The following is an 18,036-nucleotide window of genomic DNA, read 5'->3' as shown; positions in this document are numbered from 1 at the left end:
GTTGGGGGCGGGGCCGCAGGAACGTGCCCGCGCGCCCGCTCCCCGGGGCGAGCGGCGGGACGCCCAACCGGCGTTGCGCGAGTGCACGAGACATCCCCGGGGGCGCGGTGACGCGTGCGCACAAAGGTCCCGCCAGCTAAGGGCGCAGAGCCTGGCGGCGGGAGCCGGGCGGAGAGTGCGGCTTGCCCTTTCTGAGCAGGTAGTTAAGTCGTCACTAAGGTCCTCACGTAGTCGTTAATAACCCCGGGCGGGGGGAATACGCGAGTTTTATCAGTTTAGGTATGAGGAAAATTAAGTTTTAAAACAAAAACATAACCGCTCTCTTGAGCTGCAGAATTCAAGCCCACATCTCTTTTCCAAACCCCAGGCCCAAGTGAAATCCTTACTTGGAGTTACTGCGGAGACAATTGAGAAGGTTTCCTCAGGGAAGTGAGTTAAAAGCTAAGGGCCCAGATTTGCAGTGGCTGGTAAAGTCAGAAAGTGCTTTTGTCTCTAGGACCCCTCAGTGGTGTTGTATAAAATAAATCCCAGATATTTCAACATAAAAAGTTTATTTTTTTGAAGTTCCCTTATGGCACAGCGGGTTAAGGATCCTGCGTTGTCGCTGAAGCGGCTGGAATCGTTGCTGTGGCAAGGGTTCGATCCTTGGCCCGAGAATTTAAACGTGCTGTAGGTGCGGCCAAAAAAGAAAAAAAGTTTATCTGTAAAAAAGTCCCAAGGCTTGCTATGCGATGCGCACCACCACCTCCCTCCTAAAAGCCTGGTGAATGCCAGACCAGGAGTCTTAGTTATAAATCTTAATAATAATCTTTAGTCACCCAATATCAAATCTATTACTTTAGGAAAAACTTTTATCAAACTTTGCAGCTTCTTGAGGTAGTAACATATACATTGGTTTTCTGTTATATGTCCGAAATTCATCATGTTGAAGAAACCATGCATAAATGAGATGTGTCTGGAAAGTGCTGTTTGTAAATGAGGTAATGGTGTGTAAACACCATGTAACAATTACTATTATTGTTGAAAATGCAAGGGGAATGTAGGATAGTGTGGCTAGCTTTTACATTCTCCAGTTTTTATTGATTCATTCAACAAACATTGATTGAGCACCCACTACCATGTGCCAAATCTGGTAGGTTAAGTAGTTTTAGGGACCTTATAGTCATACAAATAATTTGAACTTTTTAGGATTCGCTATTAGATAAAAAATTTTAAAGGATTTTAGGTGGAGGCATGATGTAGTTAGATTTGCTCAGAAATGGCTGGAGAGAGGCTAAGCTGAGTCAGGGAGGTGATTCAATACTGTGATTTCAAATTAAATTTTAAAAAGTATTGGAGTCCTTTTTCAAACAAAATCTGTCATAGAACTCCATCGTATAAAGTACATGAAAACTTGTCTTTTATTACTAAACATAATTGCAGAATTTTAACATTAAAGGTAAATTTTAAAAACGAGGCTAGTTTGTTGTCTTGGGTTTTTATTTTGTTTTGTTTTTAGCAGAAAAGGAATATACTGGAAGGAAATTGGATAGCTAAAATAGCAAATCGAAATCTGCAGAACCAAGCTTAGAAATGGGAAGAAATCGAGGAAGATTGGCCCACAAAGACAAAGGTAAGACCAACAGGAACTAGTATGGTTGGAATGCAATGGCTGGCCCCACTGCCAGTGGACTTTTGATCCTGCTGTTTTATGCTAAAAAAAAATTAAGTTTGGGGCTATGAACTCAGTTGCAGTTACAGCAACCTCAGAACAATTTCTTTCTTTCTTTCTCCCTTTCTCTCTTTGGTCTTTTTGTCTTTTTAGGACTGCACCCAGGGCATATAGAGGTTTCCAGGCTAGGGCTCAAATCGGAGCTGTAGCTGCTGGCCTACACCAGAGCCTCAGCAACTCAGGATCTGAGCTGACTGTGCTACCTGTACCACAGCTCATGGCAAGGCCAGACCCTTAACCCACTGAGCGGGCCAGGGATCGAACCCTTGTCCTCATGGATGCTAGTCATGTTCATTAACTGCTGATCCATGATGGGAGCTCCACAATTTATTTCTTATTCCTTTGTTTTGATTGTATATTATCAAGAAAACCCTGATCCCTTGGGAAAAGTAGATACAAATAAGAGTGTTTTTTAAGTGATTCATCTTGTAATCTTGGGCATGTACTTCAGTTACAGAGATGGCAGGAGGATTAATTCTGAAATCTACACTGAAATGACTTAACCTCAAATTAGTGTGTGGGCAGTTTGCAATATGTTAAAATTTGACATTATATCCCTTTCAGCAATATAAAAATCTGTTTTTTAAAAAAATGAAAAATTTTTTATTTTTATTTTTAAAAAATTTTTACTGTGGTTGATTTATAATGTTCTGTCAATTTCTGCTGTTAGACATATGTATACATTCTTTTTCTCACATTATCCTCCCTCAAGTTCCCTCACAAGTGATTAGATAAGTTCCCTGTGCTATCCAGCAGTAAAAGATGAAATTTGAATCAAGCACTTGGGGAACCTCTGAAGTCTGTCTGAGAAGCCCTAGGTTCTGTAGCATATAAGGTGAAAAACTACTGATAAAGAGAACCAGGTATTTTTGTTGGTTTTACTGTGTTTTCTCATGAAGGCATGGGGAAAAGGCTAAGGAACTGAAGAATTTCTTTTGGAAGATGTTCTCTTCGGAAAACTTCATCAGTGATAAGGGTTTCTCTAACCCAAGAATCTTTGACTGTCTGTTTGATTATTTTTGACTATCTCTCTTTTGTGTTTATTCTAACATAGGAAGTTCTTCCAAAGGTTTCTGATAGATGGTGGACCATGGCCAGGTATTTAAGAGGGTCTGAATGAAATATTGCCCTAACCTAAAGATACAGAGCTAGGGAACATGACATCTAGATATTACTTCTGACTTTAAGATTATATGGTGCCACTTCCATAATTGAAGTAAGATAATTTCTCAAAAAAACCCACACTCAGATTAGATGCTTGATCTTCTTTTCACTTCTGATTCTTCATGGCCATGAAACCAAGGGGCTTAGAAGTTGGCATTCAAAACTAAAGCCAGTGTTCAAAAACATTGTGTCCAGTGATTAGGAACTAAGTACATTAAATACAGGAATACTTAGTTTTCCACACAGCATTGAGAGATAGCATAACCCTTAGAAGGAACCTCTTAAAAATAGCTATAAATAGGGTAACCATGTACAGTATGTATCATGCACCTCTTAGAAGGAAAGTGTTTTGGCTTGGTTTGTTTTTTTTTTTTTTTTTTTTTTGTCTTTTTGTCTTTGTTGTTGTTGTTGTTGTTGCTATTTCTTGGGCCACTCCCGCGGCATATGGAGGTTCCCAGGCTAGGGGTTGAATCGGAGCTGTAGCCACCGGCCTACGCCAGAGCCACAGCAACGGGGGATCCGAGCCGCGTCTGCAACCTACACCACAGCTCACGGCAACGCCACAGCTCACGGCAACGCCGGATCGTTAACCCACTGAGCAAGGGCAGGGACCGAACCTGCAACCTCATGGTTCCTAGTCGGATTCGTTAACCACTGCGCCACGACGGGAACTCCGGCTTGGTTTGTTTTAAAGGCACCTAGGACATTGTAGATGTTTAGAACATGTTAAAAATGAGTTACATAAAACTGATAGATTGGAATATATTCAAATTATGAACTTCTGTTCATTAAAAGTCACTATTCAGAGATTTTGTTTGTTTGTTTTTTGCTTTTTAGGGCTGTGCTCACAGCATATGGAAATTTTCAGGCTAGGGGTCCAATCAGAGCTAGAGATGCTGGCCTATGCCACAGCCACAGCAACACCAGATCCGAGCCGTGTCCATGACCTACACCACAGGTCCGTGACCTTAACCCACTGAGCGAGGCCAGGGATCGAACCCACAACCTCATGGACACTAGTTGGATTCATTTCTGCTGCGCCATGATGGGAACTCCTAAGAGAGTATTTGAATGGACTTTTCACAAAAGGAAAACATTCAGATGCCTAATAACCATGTGAAAAAGTATTTAATGTTAATAGTTGTCTGAGAAATGGGAATTAAAACTGCAATGCAGTACCATTAAACACCTACCAGAGAGGTTTTTGGTTTTTTGGTTAAGATATGCAGCAATTAGCAGTTGTATACACTGTTGGCAGTCACTTCAGAAAATATTTTGTCAGGCTAAATAAAGCTGAATATTTGCTTACCTTATGACCCAGCCATATCAATCCTAGGTATGTATTTATATTAGTGTGCTCAGGCTGCCATAACAAAATAGCACAGCCAACAACAGAAATTTATTTCTCACAGTTCAGGTGCCAGAAGATTGGGTTCCTGGTGAGAGTTATCTTTCTGGCTTGTATTTCCTTCCTGCTATATCCTTCCATGGCAGAGAGAAGTAGCTCTCTGTCTCTTTCTTTTCTAATGAGGACACCAGCTGTATTATGAGTCCCACCCTTATGACCTTGTTTAGCCTCTGTCACCCACTCACAATGCAAGGCCCTATCTCCAAGTACAGTCACTTTGGGTATTAGGGTTCAACCTACTTTGAGGGAACACAAACGTTTCAGTCCATAACAATTCCTAACAGAAATTATGTGCATGTGTTTTTCAAAAGATATGTATGAGAATATTCATAGCAGCACTATTCTTATTTAATATTCAACCAAGAAATTACTCAGTAGCAGAACAGATAAACAAATTGTGGCATATTCACATGATGGAATACCATGCAACAACAAGAAAGAATGATGTACAATCACACACAACATGCATGAGTCTCACAATATAAGGAAGAGTGAAAAAAGCCAAACACAAAAGTACTTACTGTAAAATTTCACTTATATAAAGTGTAAAAACTGGCCTAAACTCATCTGTACTGTTAGAAAGCACGATAGTGAGGAAGTTCCCATGTAGTACAGTGGGTTAAGGATCTGGAGTTGCCACGTGAGTTCATCCCTGGCCGGGAACTTCCACATGCCACAGGTGCAGCCAAAAAAAAGAAAACGGCATAGGGATCACTCTTGGGTAAGAGGCAGGGGGGGCAACAGCGGGCAGGGAAAAAACCAGTGACTAGGAGGAATATGAGGTGACTTCTAGGGAACTGGGATTATTATTTTTTTAAAATTATTATTTTTTTTTTTGTCTTTTTGCTATTTCTTGGGCTGCTCCTGAGGCATATGGAGGGTCCTAGGCCTACGCCAGAGCCACAGCAACGTGGGATCCGAGCCGCGTCTGCAACCTACACCACAGCTCACGGCAACGCCGGATCGTTAACCCACTGAGCAAGGGCAGGGACTGAACCCACAACCTCATGGTTCCTAGTCGGATTCGTTAACCACTGTGCCACGACGGGAACTCCCGGATTATTCTTTTTAAAAGCACTCTTATTTTTATAGTTCTTTTAAGACAATTTTTAGAAGAGTTTTAGAATCAGCAAAATTAAGAGGAAGGTACTGAGATTTCCCACATATCCCTTGCACCACACATGCATAGCCTCCCTCATTATCAGCATCCCCCACCAGAGTGGTACATTTGTTATAATTGATGAATTTATGGATTATTCTCTTTCTTGATGTAAATTAAATGGGTGTATTCAGTTTGTGAAATAGTGAACATTTAAGATATGTGCCGTTTTCTGTATCTATATCATACTTAAATAAAAGTTTGAAAAAAATGTTCTGTAGGTGGTATTACATATCAACATATCGTATTATTAATGTTTATTTAAAAATATGTACTAAGAACATCTATACTGGACACGACCCAAACATGATCTTGTTCATATATAGAATCTTTATTCTCATGTTATTTTTACAACTTTTTACTGTAAGTCAACTTTTATTTATTTATTTATTTTTTATTTATTTATTTTTTGTCTTTTTGTCTTTTTTTGTTGTTGTTGTTGCTATTTCTTGGGCCGCTCCCGGCATATGGAGGTTCCCAGGCTAGGGGTTGAATCGGAGATGTAGCCACCGGCCTACGCCAGGGCCACAGCAACTCGGGATCCAAGCCGCGTCTGCGACCTACACCACAGCTCACGGCAACGCCGGATCCTTAACCCACTGAGCAAGGGCAGGGACCGAACCCGCAACCTCATGGTTCCTAGTCGGATTCGTTAACCACTGCGCCACGACGGGAACTCCTGTAAGTCAACTTTTAACTGACTTACATATTTCTAATAGTGTGATTTAAAAGAAGGTGAAGTAGGCATGTAGATTTTAATTCACTGCTAATCTCAGAAGGAGACTTAAAGGTAAGATATTAGGTACATATGTCAGCATATTGGTAAAGGATAAAGGAATTATTTTTTAAAAAGATAGAAATGTGGAGTTCCCGTTCTGGTGCAGTGGAAACAAATCCGACTAGGAACCACAAGGTTGAGGGTTTGATCCCTGGCCTCGCTCAGTGGGTTAAGGATCTGGCGTTGTTGGGAGCTGTGGTGTAGGTCGCAGATGTAGCTCAGATCTGGTGTTGCTGTGGCTCTGGTGTAGGCCAGTGGCCATAGCTCTGATTGGACCCCTAGCCTGGGAACCTCCATATGCCATGGGTGTGGCCCTAAAAAGAAGAAGAAGGAAAAAAAAGATAGAAATGTTTACAATTAGGATTTAATTTACAGCTTCCAGTTTGAAGCTTTAGGACTTTTGGTTCAAGGAGAGAAGGACCGTGGGGTTGCTGCTGCTCCAATTCATGTGCCAGTATGTTTTAGAACTTAAAAGCAGATACTGAAAAGAGCCACCAACCTCTTAGGAATCCAAATCTCCTTAATGGCTCAGTGCCCTCTAAGTCAAGCTCAGCACCAGAGGAAGTAGCATGACTGACTTCTCACAACTGGAAGAATGCTCATTCATTCTTCCCATTCCCAGCAGTGGCAAACAGTGCTTGCTGCTCCATCCCTGTCTCCTGTGGTTGCCCTGGCAAGGACAATATACATTAGCTTTATGCAGAATTCTCCTCGTGGATGTACTGAGTTATGGCAGAAGTCATTAGGAAGGGAAGGAACTGCTGCATTTCTTGTCTAGATCTTTTCCAGTCCTTCTGTGGAACTGATTGATGTTCTGAAGGCCCCAAAGGAGTTACCTGGCAGCTGGGGCTGCTGTAACAAAGAGTGGCAAGAAGAATTACTCTCATAAAACATTTTACTGTGAACATAAACTGTGGGTACAGAGATCTCATCACAAGCAACTTGTGGAGCTCCTGTCATGGCTCAGCAAAAACGAACCTGACTAGCATCCATGAGGACACAGGTTCAATCCCCTGGCCTCACTTGGTGTATTAAGGATCCATCATTGCAGTACGCCGTGGTATAGGTCACAGACGTGACTTGGTTCTGGCGTTGCTGTGGCTGTGGCGTAGCCCAGAGGCTACAGCTCAAATCAAGCCTTAGCCTGGAAATCTCCATATGCCGAGGGTGTGGCCCTAAAATGACAAAAAAAAAAAAGAAAAAAAAAAAAACCCGTCTTGTCTCTAAACTACTCCTTAAAGTTCTGCTCCCACTGAAATGTAAACTTTCTAAGACCAGGGGTTTATGTCTGTTTTGTTAACCTTTGTGCTGTCAGCACCTAGTAACTTGGCATATGGTAAGTACTCTGTTGAATAAATGAAAAAAAAAAAAAAAAAAAAAAGAAAGGTAAAGTGAATACAGTTAGTGTGTTTGAGGGATGTTGGAGAAAGGAAATCAGGGTTCGTGGTTTTAACTTTAATTTTAATTTGGGTAGTTGGAGAAATTAAACCACAGAATAGGAAAGAAACTTACCCAAAGTCATATACTAGAGTCAAGAATAAAAATTCTGGGAGTTCCCATCGTGGCGCAGTGGTTAACAAATCCGACTAGGAACCATGAGGTTGTGGGTTTGATCCCTGGCTTTGCTCTGTGGGTTAAGGATCCGGCGTTGCTGTAAGCTGTGGTGTAGGTCACAGACGAGGCTTAGATCCCGCGTTGCTGTGGCTGTGGTGTAGACTGGCAGCTACAGCTCCGATTAGACCCCTAGCCTAGGAATGGCCCCAGAAAAAGCCAAAAAAAAAAAAAAAAAAAAAAAATTCCAGGGAGTTCCCGTTGTCACTCAGTGGGTTACAAACCCAACTAGTATCTGTGAGGATGCAGGTTCAGTCCCTGGCCTTGCTCAGTGGGTTAAGGATCTGGCGTTGCCATGAGCTGTGGTGTGGGTTGCAGCTGAGGCTCAGATCCAAAGTTGCTGTGGCATAGTTGGGCAGCTACAGTTCTGATTCCACCCCTAGCCTGGAACTTCCATATGTCCCACCTGTGACCACAGAGAAAAAATAAATAAAAATCTGGCCTCCTGGTTTTCAGTGAGCTTTTCATTAAAAGTAAACACTTCTGTGCTATTCTGCTCTGGATGCTAAAATCTGGTAGCAAGGAGACATATTTGACTTTTTGAAACCAGATAATGATTTATGGTGGTTGATAACACAATCCATTTTATGGGCATGTTTTCAGTGTTACAATCTTCATAGTATATAGTGTTTGGGGAAGCATTTGAAAACACAGCCAAGTAAATTCACCTTGTCGTATGGGTCATAGTTATGATCTGCGCTTCTTAAAGTGAACCTTTTACTAACAGATACATTCATGAATAGAATACAACATTTTGGTAGTAGAAATGGTATTTTCATATCAAATTCCTAAGATATTTTGGCTTTATTGCTGATCTTCAACCTACAGTGGCTCTTAGCACTTTAGCTGTGAGTTTTTATGCCCCCTCCCCAGTCTCACTGTCAAGTAGTTAATGATCTATAAACAAATACTGAAATGCCCTAAGGGGCTCTCCATTTAAAGGGGCCTTGAATCATTTTGTAGTAGAAATATAGTAGTCTACCCAGTGATTTATTGTTTGTCAGTTTAGGTTTTTGAAGTGGCATTCCACTGGTATTTTCAGATGGGGCATGTTTTTAATTTACTGTATGATAGCAGTAAATTTTATTCAGTTTTTCCCCTTCCAGAGAAAAATTTTTAAATGTTGATCTGGTTTCCATTGTACAAAATACCTTTTTATTTGTGTATGTATATGTGTGCCCATTTCAGTTTCTTAAGCTAAAAGTGACTATGGAGGGCAGTAATGTCAACATAATAGTATCCTCCAGTTGCTGAGTACTTTTTTCGTGCCAGGTAGTTTCCACCTATTGTTTCATTGAAACAACATTCCAGAGCAGGGTTTCATTTTCCTCATTTTCAAGCTGAGGAAACTGAGTGTCAGAAGTTAGAGGTTACTATAAACTGCCTGCAGTTACAGGGTAGGCAGGTGGTGGAACTTGATGCTACATCCAAAAGAACTCAAAATCCCAAGTTTGACTACAGTTAAAGAGTCACGTGATGCTAGACTCAGATGTAAAAGTAGCTGACAGAATTTGACATCCTTTCGATGTTACACATTTAGGGGAAATAAGAAATAGCCATCCAAAATATGGCTGACCCAGCCCAGAATTCTGGGAGCCTACATGATGACTCTCAGGAAAAAAAAAAAAAAAAAAAAAAAAAGATTTTTCGTAACAGAATCACTTGCAAGATTTGTTGTAAAACAGCTATTTCTATGTATATTGAAAATACTTTCAAAATATCTTTAAAATTGAAAGGCATGCAATAAGGCGTTTCGATACCACCAACAAAGATCTCAACTCTAAGCAAGTTATCAAGCTCTAAAACTTGGATTTTATTAGGGGAACACAAAGCGTATTTAGGAATTCTTTGGACTGCTTTTATGACTTTTCTGTAAGTCTAAAATTGTATTCAGATTTTAAAAGTTTAGTTTTCAAAAACTTGGGTTTTAATGGAGAGGATCTGGTCATAGTTTAGATGGGTATGAATAATGCTGCTGCTGTGGGTGATAAGCATTTAGTCCAAGCCAGCACTTCAGTGAACCACAACTGTGGTTCAGCTCTTTCTTTTTATTCCTTATTGCTATTTCTAATAAAGCAAGACGTTAAAGCTAACTACATGCTCTATTAATTATATGAAGGTGAACTTGAGTCATATTTGTTACTGAAGATGATTAATAATTACCAGTTCTGCACACGTTTCTGGTGCATTTCAGTAAATAAACAGGGTACATTGTTGGGTAGTAATTGATTAATTAGCACATTCATCCTACACAGCTCAATGGTCTAAGGATGCTGAGTTTGAGATATTGCTCATAATTATTACAAGAAACAAATCTGTTCCATTTCTCACTTTATTCTTCTGTACACTAAGATTTTTTTTCTAAATCGAATGTTTAATGGTTCAAAACCTTATAGGTTTTATTCAGATAAATCAACTCAAGAAAAATTACTAGTCATAATCTCAGAATCTTGTTTTTGTGTGAACTAGGGTGAAAACTTTTACGAGGCTAATTTTAACATTAGATCTTGCTGTTAAACTGGATCAAATACTGTAAATATAGGGCACTTTCCCACCATGCAGGAAATGCTCATTGAGCACCTATGCGCAACAGGGGCACTGGAATCTCATTTGCTTTCCAACCACATCAAATAAGCTCAGGATTGCAAGTGTCATCGGGTTGGCACTGCACAGCACCAAGCAAATATACTGTGTAATCTTTAGAGAAGTATAACAGCATGTATTGGTTACCATTTTAACTATGCAGCAATCTAGGATTTTTTTTTTGTAATTTATTGACCCAGCATGTAGTTGAGACAGCTTTAGACAGGGAGTCATGAGTCCTGGGTCCTACTCTATCTGTATTCTTTCCTGAAGAACCTTTGTGACTCTGGGCACATCATTACACCCTTCTCTAAGCATGGATCATTCATCTGTAAAATGAAGGCTTCAACCAGGGCTGATGAAGTGTAGTGAGGAGCCCAGGCTGCAGAGACAGACAGACCTAAGTTTGAATCTGGACTTCCCATTACTGTTTTTTATGATTTAGGGAAATTATTTAACCTCTCTGAGTTTCTGCTCTGTTTGATTGAATTTGTTGTAAGGACCAAATGATACATGAAAATAGTTTGTGAACTAAGGAAATACCATGTAAGTACAAGGCGTTGCTAATATTATTAGTAACTATTTTAATGGCTGACATGAATGTGATATGTACTGGAAGGATGCATCAAAATGTCCATGTGCTGGTCTAATAGTAGATGATTAATAACATCCTTTATGTCATTATTAAAATGGCATTGAGTAGGAAGTTCCCATCATGGCTCAGCAGTAACAAACTCAACTAGTATGCATGAGGAAGAGGGTTCCATCCCTGGCCTCTCGCAGTGAGTGGGTCAGGGATCTGGTGTTGCCATGAACTGTGGTGTAGGTCACAGATGCAGCTCAGATCCAGTGTTGCTGTGGCTATGGTCTAGGCTGGCTGCTATAACCCCTAGCTTGGGAACTTCCATATGCTGCAGCTCCAGCCCTAAAAAGCAAAAAAAAAAAACCCACAAAAAACAAAAAACAAAAACCCAAACCCCCTCCAAAAAAACCAGCATTGGGTAAAAATTTCTGATATGTCTTCACAATTTATTGGTAAGTGAATAATACAGTTTGCAAAATACTATGTCTGATATAATACTATTTTTGATTTAAAACTTTTTGTTCTAGGAGCTGGGCTGTATCTTTATACTTAAAATCCTTTGGTTGATACAGATAATAAAAAATAGGCAAATCTATTATGTAATACCACATATTGTTAAGTGCTTTTAAGAAAAATAAAAGGGACGGGCATAGAAAATAAGAGAGTGCTAATTAGAAAGAGTGGTCAGATAGGGCCCCTCTCATCTCCTGAGAGTTGAGTAGAGACTGAATGCAGTGAGTGAGCCCCAGAGATTTCTGGAAGGAGCGTGTGGCAGGCAGAAGAAATGGGAAATGCAGAGGCCCTAGGCAGAAATAATAGCAGATATACCCCAAATCCTTAACAGTAGTTAATCTCCAGATAGTGAAATAATTGTTGATTTTAAATTTCTTCCCTGTGATTTCCTGTTTTTAAAAAGTTTTTGGTCTTTATTATTTTTTAAATAAGCTCTGTGATACTTTATCATGAGCGTGTCTCTATAATTAGAAAAATTAAAACACAGGTCTACTGAAAGACAAAGTAATTAAAAAAAAAATGTTCCTAGGTAGTTTTAAAGCTTCCCTTGTCTGTAAGTTTTTGTTTTCATGATTTTAGTGCCAAGAGTCTATGAGTTGGTAGTGAGAATGAAGGAAGCAAAGAGATTTCTGCCCTGGCAATGCCATTTAAAGAAGTGTTGTAGCCGTAACAATTAGTGTGGGCTTTACAGAGGGATATAGAATCATCGTACTTTCAGCTCCTTGTTCAGGCCTTGCTATAGAGATGTCAGAATACTTCATAGAAAGGCACTGCCTGCCCCCTTTTAGATGTGGCCCAGTAAACTGCCTTTTAGGAAGACTTTAAAAGTATGGGATTAAAGCTGCCAGCTAAAACTAGTTTGCCATTTTGTGTCCCATTTATGTAGCTCTAGGGACGATATCTGCTACATTGCAAAATGGAATATTACAAAACATATTTTCCATCTCTTTTAAGTCCAGATATAAATTAATGCTGAAAGATGGCACTGTAGCTATTCATCTTGCCACTGCAAAGCAGATGTGAAAAGGAGATGTGCTCTGGTTTATACAGGACATTTAAAGCTTTAATTAACATTTTTGTCCTATCTGTTTGCACCAGGATCTTCTAGTTGAGGAGGTATACATCAGTTTAAATAAAAATGTTTTCACAATAAAATGTTTCCATTACTTTAGGTGATTAGCAAAACCTAGGAGTTCAGTGCAAGAAAGTGCAAACCCAAAAGATGAAAGGGGTGATCCTAGTCTAAAGGTCATACTTGGCTTGCTACTGTCCTCAGTCAAAGATTCCTTCCAAGAGAAAACCTTTTTGCATTGCAGTGAACTATTTTAAATTATACCATATTTTGTAACTGTTTAAAATCAAGCCTTTTTGGGTAGTAGGTGGGGAACTTAAAATGTTGTACAAAGTTGCAAAGTATTTTCCTCTAATATTTCCAATAGATGGCAGAGAAAGCTATGTGTGATACATAAAATGTTGCCCTTCTGATATTTTGATGATGGTGGATGGAATCATAGAACATTAGAGCTAGACATAGAACATTAAATATCAGTTTTACTTTCTTATTTTACATGACAGAAAACTGAGGAGAAATTACATGTCCACTAAGGAAAGAACTGGAACTGAAGCCCATTAAGACATTTAAATATAAAGCAGATATTTTATGTATCTCATACCCATTTATAGTAAATACAAATGCCGCCTGATCACTATCTGTCCCTTTAAACATTTGCAGGTGACCAGAAACATTCACTCTTTTATGCATCTCTGTTTATGTGAGTAGGTATCACACTAAAAATCATGATCTGAATTCTAGAATATTCAGACTAAGGGTATTAAGCTTAGAATACTCTGCCCTGGTGCTAGGGAACGTGCCATTACTGTCTGTGGACAGCTTTGGGAACTTGGAGCAGAGAGGTGGTTATGATATTCCTAGGCCATATCCCTAAGTTCATTATCCTTTTAGATAACAGAACTTATAATGAAGAAATTATTATTTTGCTTTCCTAACTTCTCCCAAATTAGATTTTTATTTCACTTGTTCCATTAATTAAAAACAGGTTCACAGGGTGTCACCACTGTGGCACAATGGGTTAAGAATCTGACTGAAGCAGCTCAGATTGCTGCAGAGGCACGGGTTTGATCCCTGGCCCAGTGCAATGGGTTAAATGATCTAGTGTTGTCACACCTGCAGCATAGGTTGCAGCTGTGGCTCAGATTCAGTCCCTGGCCTGGGAACATCCATGTGCCACGGGTGCAGCCATAAAAAATTAAAATAAAAAACAGGTCCATGATAAGAAAATATAGAAAGAAAAAAAAAAAAAAACACCTTTAAGAAGTACTGTTAAGGAGTTCCCGTCGTGGCGCAGTGGTTAACGAATCTGACTAGGAACCATGAGGTTGCGGGTTCGGTCCCTGCCCTTGCTCAGTGGGTTAACGATCCGGCGTTGCCGTGAGCTGTGGTGTGGGTCGCAGACGCGGCTTGGATCCCGCGTTGCTGTGGCTCTGGCGTAGGCCGGTGGCTACAGCTCCGATTCAACCCTTAGCCTGGGAACCTCCATATGCTGCGGGAGCGGCCCAAGAAACAACAACAACAACAACAACAAAAGACAAAAAGACAAAAAAAAAAAAAAAAAAGAAGTACTGTTAACATTTGGGAGATTATCCTTACAGTTTTATGTATTTGTGTGTATTTGTATACATATATGTACACATTTTTTAAAGTTATAATTTGGAGTTATAGTTTTCATGCTGTTTTAAAATATGCTTCTTAATAATAATTAAATATCACTTCATTTTCCTCTAATAGAACATATTCTCCTAATACATGATTTTTTAAAAAATAACTTTTTGAGGCATATATGATATTCAAATACTGCACATACTTAAGGTGTACAATTTGATGTTTTGACATATGTGCACATCCAAAAGGGACCATTTTCATAGTCAATATAATGAAGACCCAGACAGAGTTTTCCTTCTGCTCCCTTGTAATCCTCTTGCACCTCCTCTTACTTCCCTACCATCCCATGTCCCACCCCCAAGCACTATTGATCTGCTTTTTGTCACAAGTAGTATTCCACTGTAAGGTTATCCTACAATTTGTTTTTCCATCTTACCTGTTAATGGATGTTTGAGTTGTTTCCAGTTTGGGGCTATTGCAAATAAAGCTGCTGTGAATATTCATGTACAAATCTTCGTATATGCTTTCTTTTCTCTTAGGTAAATGACTAGGAGTGAAATGGCTGGATCCTATATATTAAGTGCAGTAACATGATTTTCTTAATGGCTGTACAGAGGTCCCTTATACAGCTATTCATAATTTTTTTGGCCACACCTCTGGCATGTGATGTTCCCAGGCCAGGGCTCAAACCCGTGCCACAGCAGCAACCCAAGCTCCTGCAGTGACAGTGCTGGATCCTTAACATAGTTCACATAGGAGAACTCCTAGCTGTCATTATTTTTAAGCATTGTTGATCATTTAGACCTTTCTGATTTTTCGCTATTGATGCAAATGATCTATAATTTTTTGGCTTAGGAATTGTGGCTATAGATATTCAACTTGAAAAAAAAAAAACCGAGATAATAAGTAGAAAAGCATTGTAAAGGAAATCTGGAGATAAAGAGTATATTGTTAGGTAATTTTGAGTTTTTCAGTGATTGCAAAGTAAGTATTTTGTGTCCTTTCCTGGGAAGCAAAGTGGCATGAGTCTTTAAATGAAGCAAAATTTGAATTGGAATTTGAAGTTTATTTTGCTGTTTTGTTGTCAAGTTTATGGAACCATGATTTCATCGTAACATTCCTTATGAGGCAATTGCAGTAAACATAGGTGTGGCCTTTTGTTTCTGGGAGCTATAATTAGCCATATGGTATACTTTTTTTTTTTTTTTAACATTTTGTTAAATAAAAAAACCTTAAAACGTAGCATTTTATTCATTTCTCTCTCTCTCTCCATACATACATATACTCACGCATGTATGATATATTTAGTGACAAATGTGGAAGTGAAACAAAATGTTTGCAGATTGGAAAAGAAATGCTTGGGGGGAAAACCACCATCAAACCCCCCCAAACAAAAAAAAACACTTGTGCATAGAGGCCAAAGCTATATTTTTTCTCTGCTATGTTTAGGCTTTTCTTATAACAAGACAAAAGTTGTTTTTACCAACAGATTTTTAAACAGCAGGGACATGCATATTATTTACTGTTTTGGTATCTTTCCTTCATTTATATAAATACCCCAGAAACCAGCAGCTTAAAACTAATAAAAGCCAGGGCCCTCCATCAAGTGCAATAAAGTTTCACAACCATGAGTTAGACTGTTAGAGTGAAAAATAAATCTATATATGTGGTTATGAAGGGGCTTCTTTAGAAAGTGTATAATCACATTTCAAAATTAAAACTTCCACTTGAAGTTGCAATGTAATAATACTACTTTTAAACATTTATGTAGAACGCTTCATATTTGAAACACTTTCCCAACATTGGCCAATTAATCTTGACTATTTCCCTAAGGAGCAGGTATTAACTATCTGCTGTTTTTCCAGTTAGAAAATTGAGGAAGGTATGGCCAGTTCAGAGAGAGAGAGACTGGGGAGACAAGTTTCTGGTCCTTATTATTCTGTGACTCTTTGGGATGTGACTCCTAATAGAATGCATCAGTTTTATGTTTCACATTGATAAGATCATTAACAAAACAAAGATATAAATCTTAGCTCATTCTGCCTAGGCTTTTAGATACAGCCCTTACCCTCTTAGGGGACACCTTTTGGAAACAATAGGATGCAGAAAAGATAGAGAAGAGGCACAGTACATTCATTTCATTTGCATTTGCAGTGGATTGGATGAAACTTCTCCCAGTGAGAAAGGCAAAGTCAAATGCTTCCTCCCTCTCTACCACCTCCACCCTCACATTATCCTGGCATCTTAATTTCTAGTTTTCCAAATAAGATTTACTGTGATTAGCACATTTAAAGAGTTGAACAAATTTGTTATGCACAGTAAAGCCAGAGGAACAGTAAAATAAAACTAATGAACATTTACATTTTTGGAAATATAATTAATGTATGCTTGAGAAATTCTGAAAGATAAACATTTAAATGTTAAAATACTTATTACCTTCCCCACAGGGACAATGTTGGGAATTAATGAGATAACAAATGTAAAGTGCTTTGAGCTCTTTAGAAGAAAGGTGCCAGATGCATACAAATGATTATTAATTGTTAAAGCTATCAGGTAGTAACTAATATTTTACTTAGGATAAAATATGTATTTTTTATATTTGAAAAATTTGATACTTGCAATTCTTAGAATGATATAGCTGAAGTAATGCTCCCCAGACTCCTCCCAGGTTACTCTGCATTTTGTTGGAAATCCTTTCTTAACTTTTTCCCACTTTCTTAACACCCATCTTTTGAGTGGAACTATAGGGCATGATTTCCCAGCTTCCAAACTCTCCTGCACCTTCCCAGAAGCAGTTCTCCACCAGAGTCTTACCATAGGGGAATTCCATTGATGACATTTTCTCTTCTGATTTCTTCAGGCTGTAGTTGTGATGCCTCACAAAGTTGTCAGTTGTCCAAGTGTATGTTAGTAGCAGGAAGCATGTGTAAGCTAAACTGTCCTTCTATACTTTAAGCAACACACTTGTACCTTGCATGATCTGGGACAAGTGAAACTGAACTTTTTTTTTTTTTTTTTTGTCTTTTTGTCTTTTCAGGGCCGCACCCGCTGCATATGGAGGTTCCCAGGCTAGGGGTCTAATCGCAGCTGTTGCTGACGGCCTACACCACAGCCACAGAACTCAGAATCTGAGCGGAGTCTGCCACCTACACCATAGCTCAGGGCAACGCTGGATCCTTAACCCACTGAGCAAGGCCAGGGATCAAACCCACAACCTCATGGTTCCTAGTCGGATTCATTTCCGCTGCGCCACAATGGGAACTCCTGAACTTTCTGCTTTGTACAAGATGCTAGTGGAAAATGTGGTAAATGAGTTTAAACCCCAAATTTCTTTCCATTTAGCCTGAGACATGGTGTGAGAAATCCTCAATAAGTCTCAGTTTTCTTATATGTAAAATGAGGCCAGTAGTAGTATTTTCCCACATGGTGTTGTTGGAAAGATAAAATAATGTCTATAAAAGTTTCTAGCACAGTACCTACCTAATCAGTAATAAGCATTCAATACTTTTATTGTAAATGTAAGTAGATAGTGGAAGGTAGGTAAGTTGTTGAGTGCAACTTGCCATTAAATATCATTTATTTGGTTTCTTTAAAATCAGTATAAAATAGGCAATATGTAAAGGGAGATACTTACCATCATCCAATAATGTATTCCTAAATGATTAGTACAATTTGCTTCTCAAATCATTGTAAACATTCAGTATTAAACAATGGGTCATTTCTTCTATAAAGATGGCTCTACTGTTAAATGTATGCTTCTCCCAAAAACTTCCTGAAAAATGGTACTTGATTTTCAAAAAATCATCAAAGACAATTTTAGTTTCCTATTTAGAATAGTAAAAGCTC

General features: G+C 39.0%; 2 protein-coding genes across 6 annotated transcripts in view; one reads left to right on the top strand and one right to left on the bottom strand.

Annotated features, from left to right (window-relative positions):
- AAGAB (alpha and gamma adaptin binding protein) overlaps positions 1-18,036 on the top strand; it is a 308,159-nt gene that overhangs the window by 739 nt on the left and 289,384 nt on the right. For 2 of the 3 annotated variants that reach the window (XM_084979072.1, XM_084979051.1), the window contains exons 1-2: positions 119-199; positions 1,502-1,612. The gene's annotated coding sequence lies outside the window, so the exon portion shown is untranslated. Of the gene's footprint in view, positions 1-118; positions 200-1,501; positions 1,613-18,036 lie in introns of those variants that run through there. The other variant, XM_084979083.1, reaches the window with a different exon arrangement.
- The window catches only part of IQCH (IQ motif containing H), a 237,670-nt gene continuing 226,198 nt past the window's right edge, over positions 6,565-18,036 (bottom strand). For all 3 annotated transcript variants that reach the window (XM_084978737.1, XM_084978785.1, XM_084978796.1), the window contains one exon: positions 6,565-7,072. In XM_084978737.1, the coding sequence (XP_084834863.1) occupies positions 6,995-7,072 (78 nt within the window). In that variant the 3' untranslated portion in view covers positions 6,565-6,994. The remainder of the gene's footprint in view (positions 7,073-18,036) is intronic.

Source organism: Sus scrofa, chromosome 1 (genome assembly GCF_054392235.1).
Source record: "Sus scrofa isolate SSC_HxYL_T2T_F1_AM1 chromosome 1, Sscrofa_HxYL_maternal_Yorkshire_Landrace_v2.0, whole genome shotgun sequence".
Lineage (NCBI taxonomy): Eukaryota > Metazoa > Chordata > Mammalia > Artiodactyla > Suidae > Sus > Sus scrofa.
The sequence above is the reverse complement of the archived record's forward strand: the minus strand, read 5'-3'. Positions and strand labels throughout refer to the sequence as shown.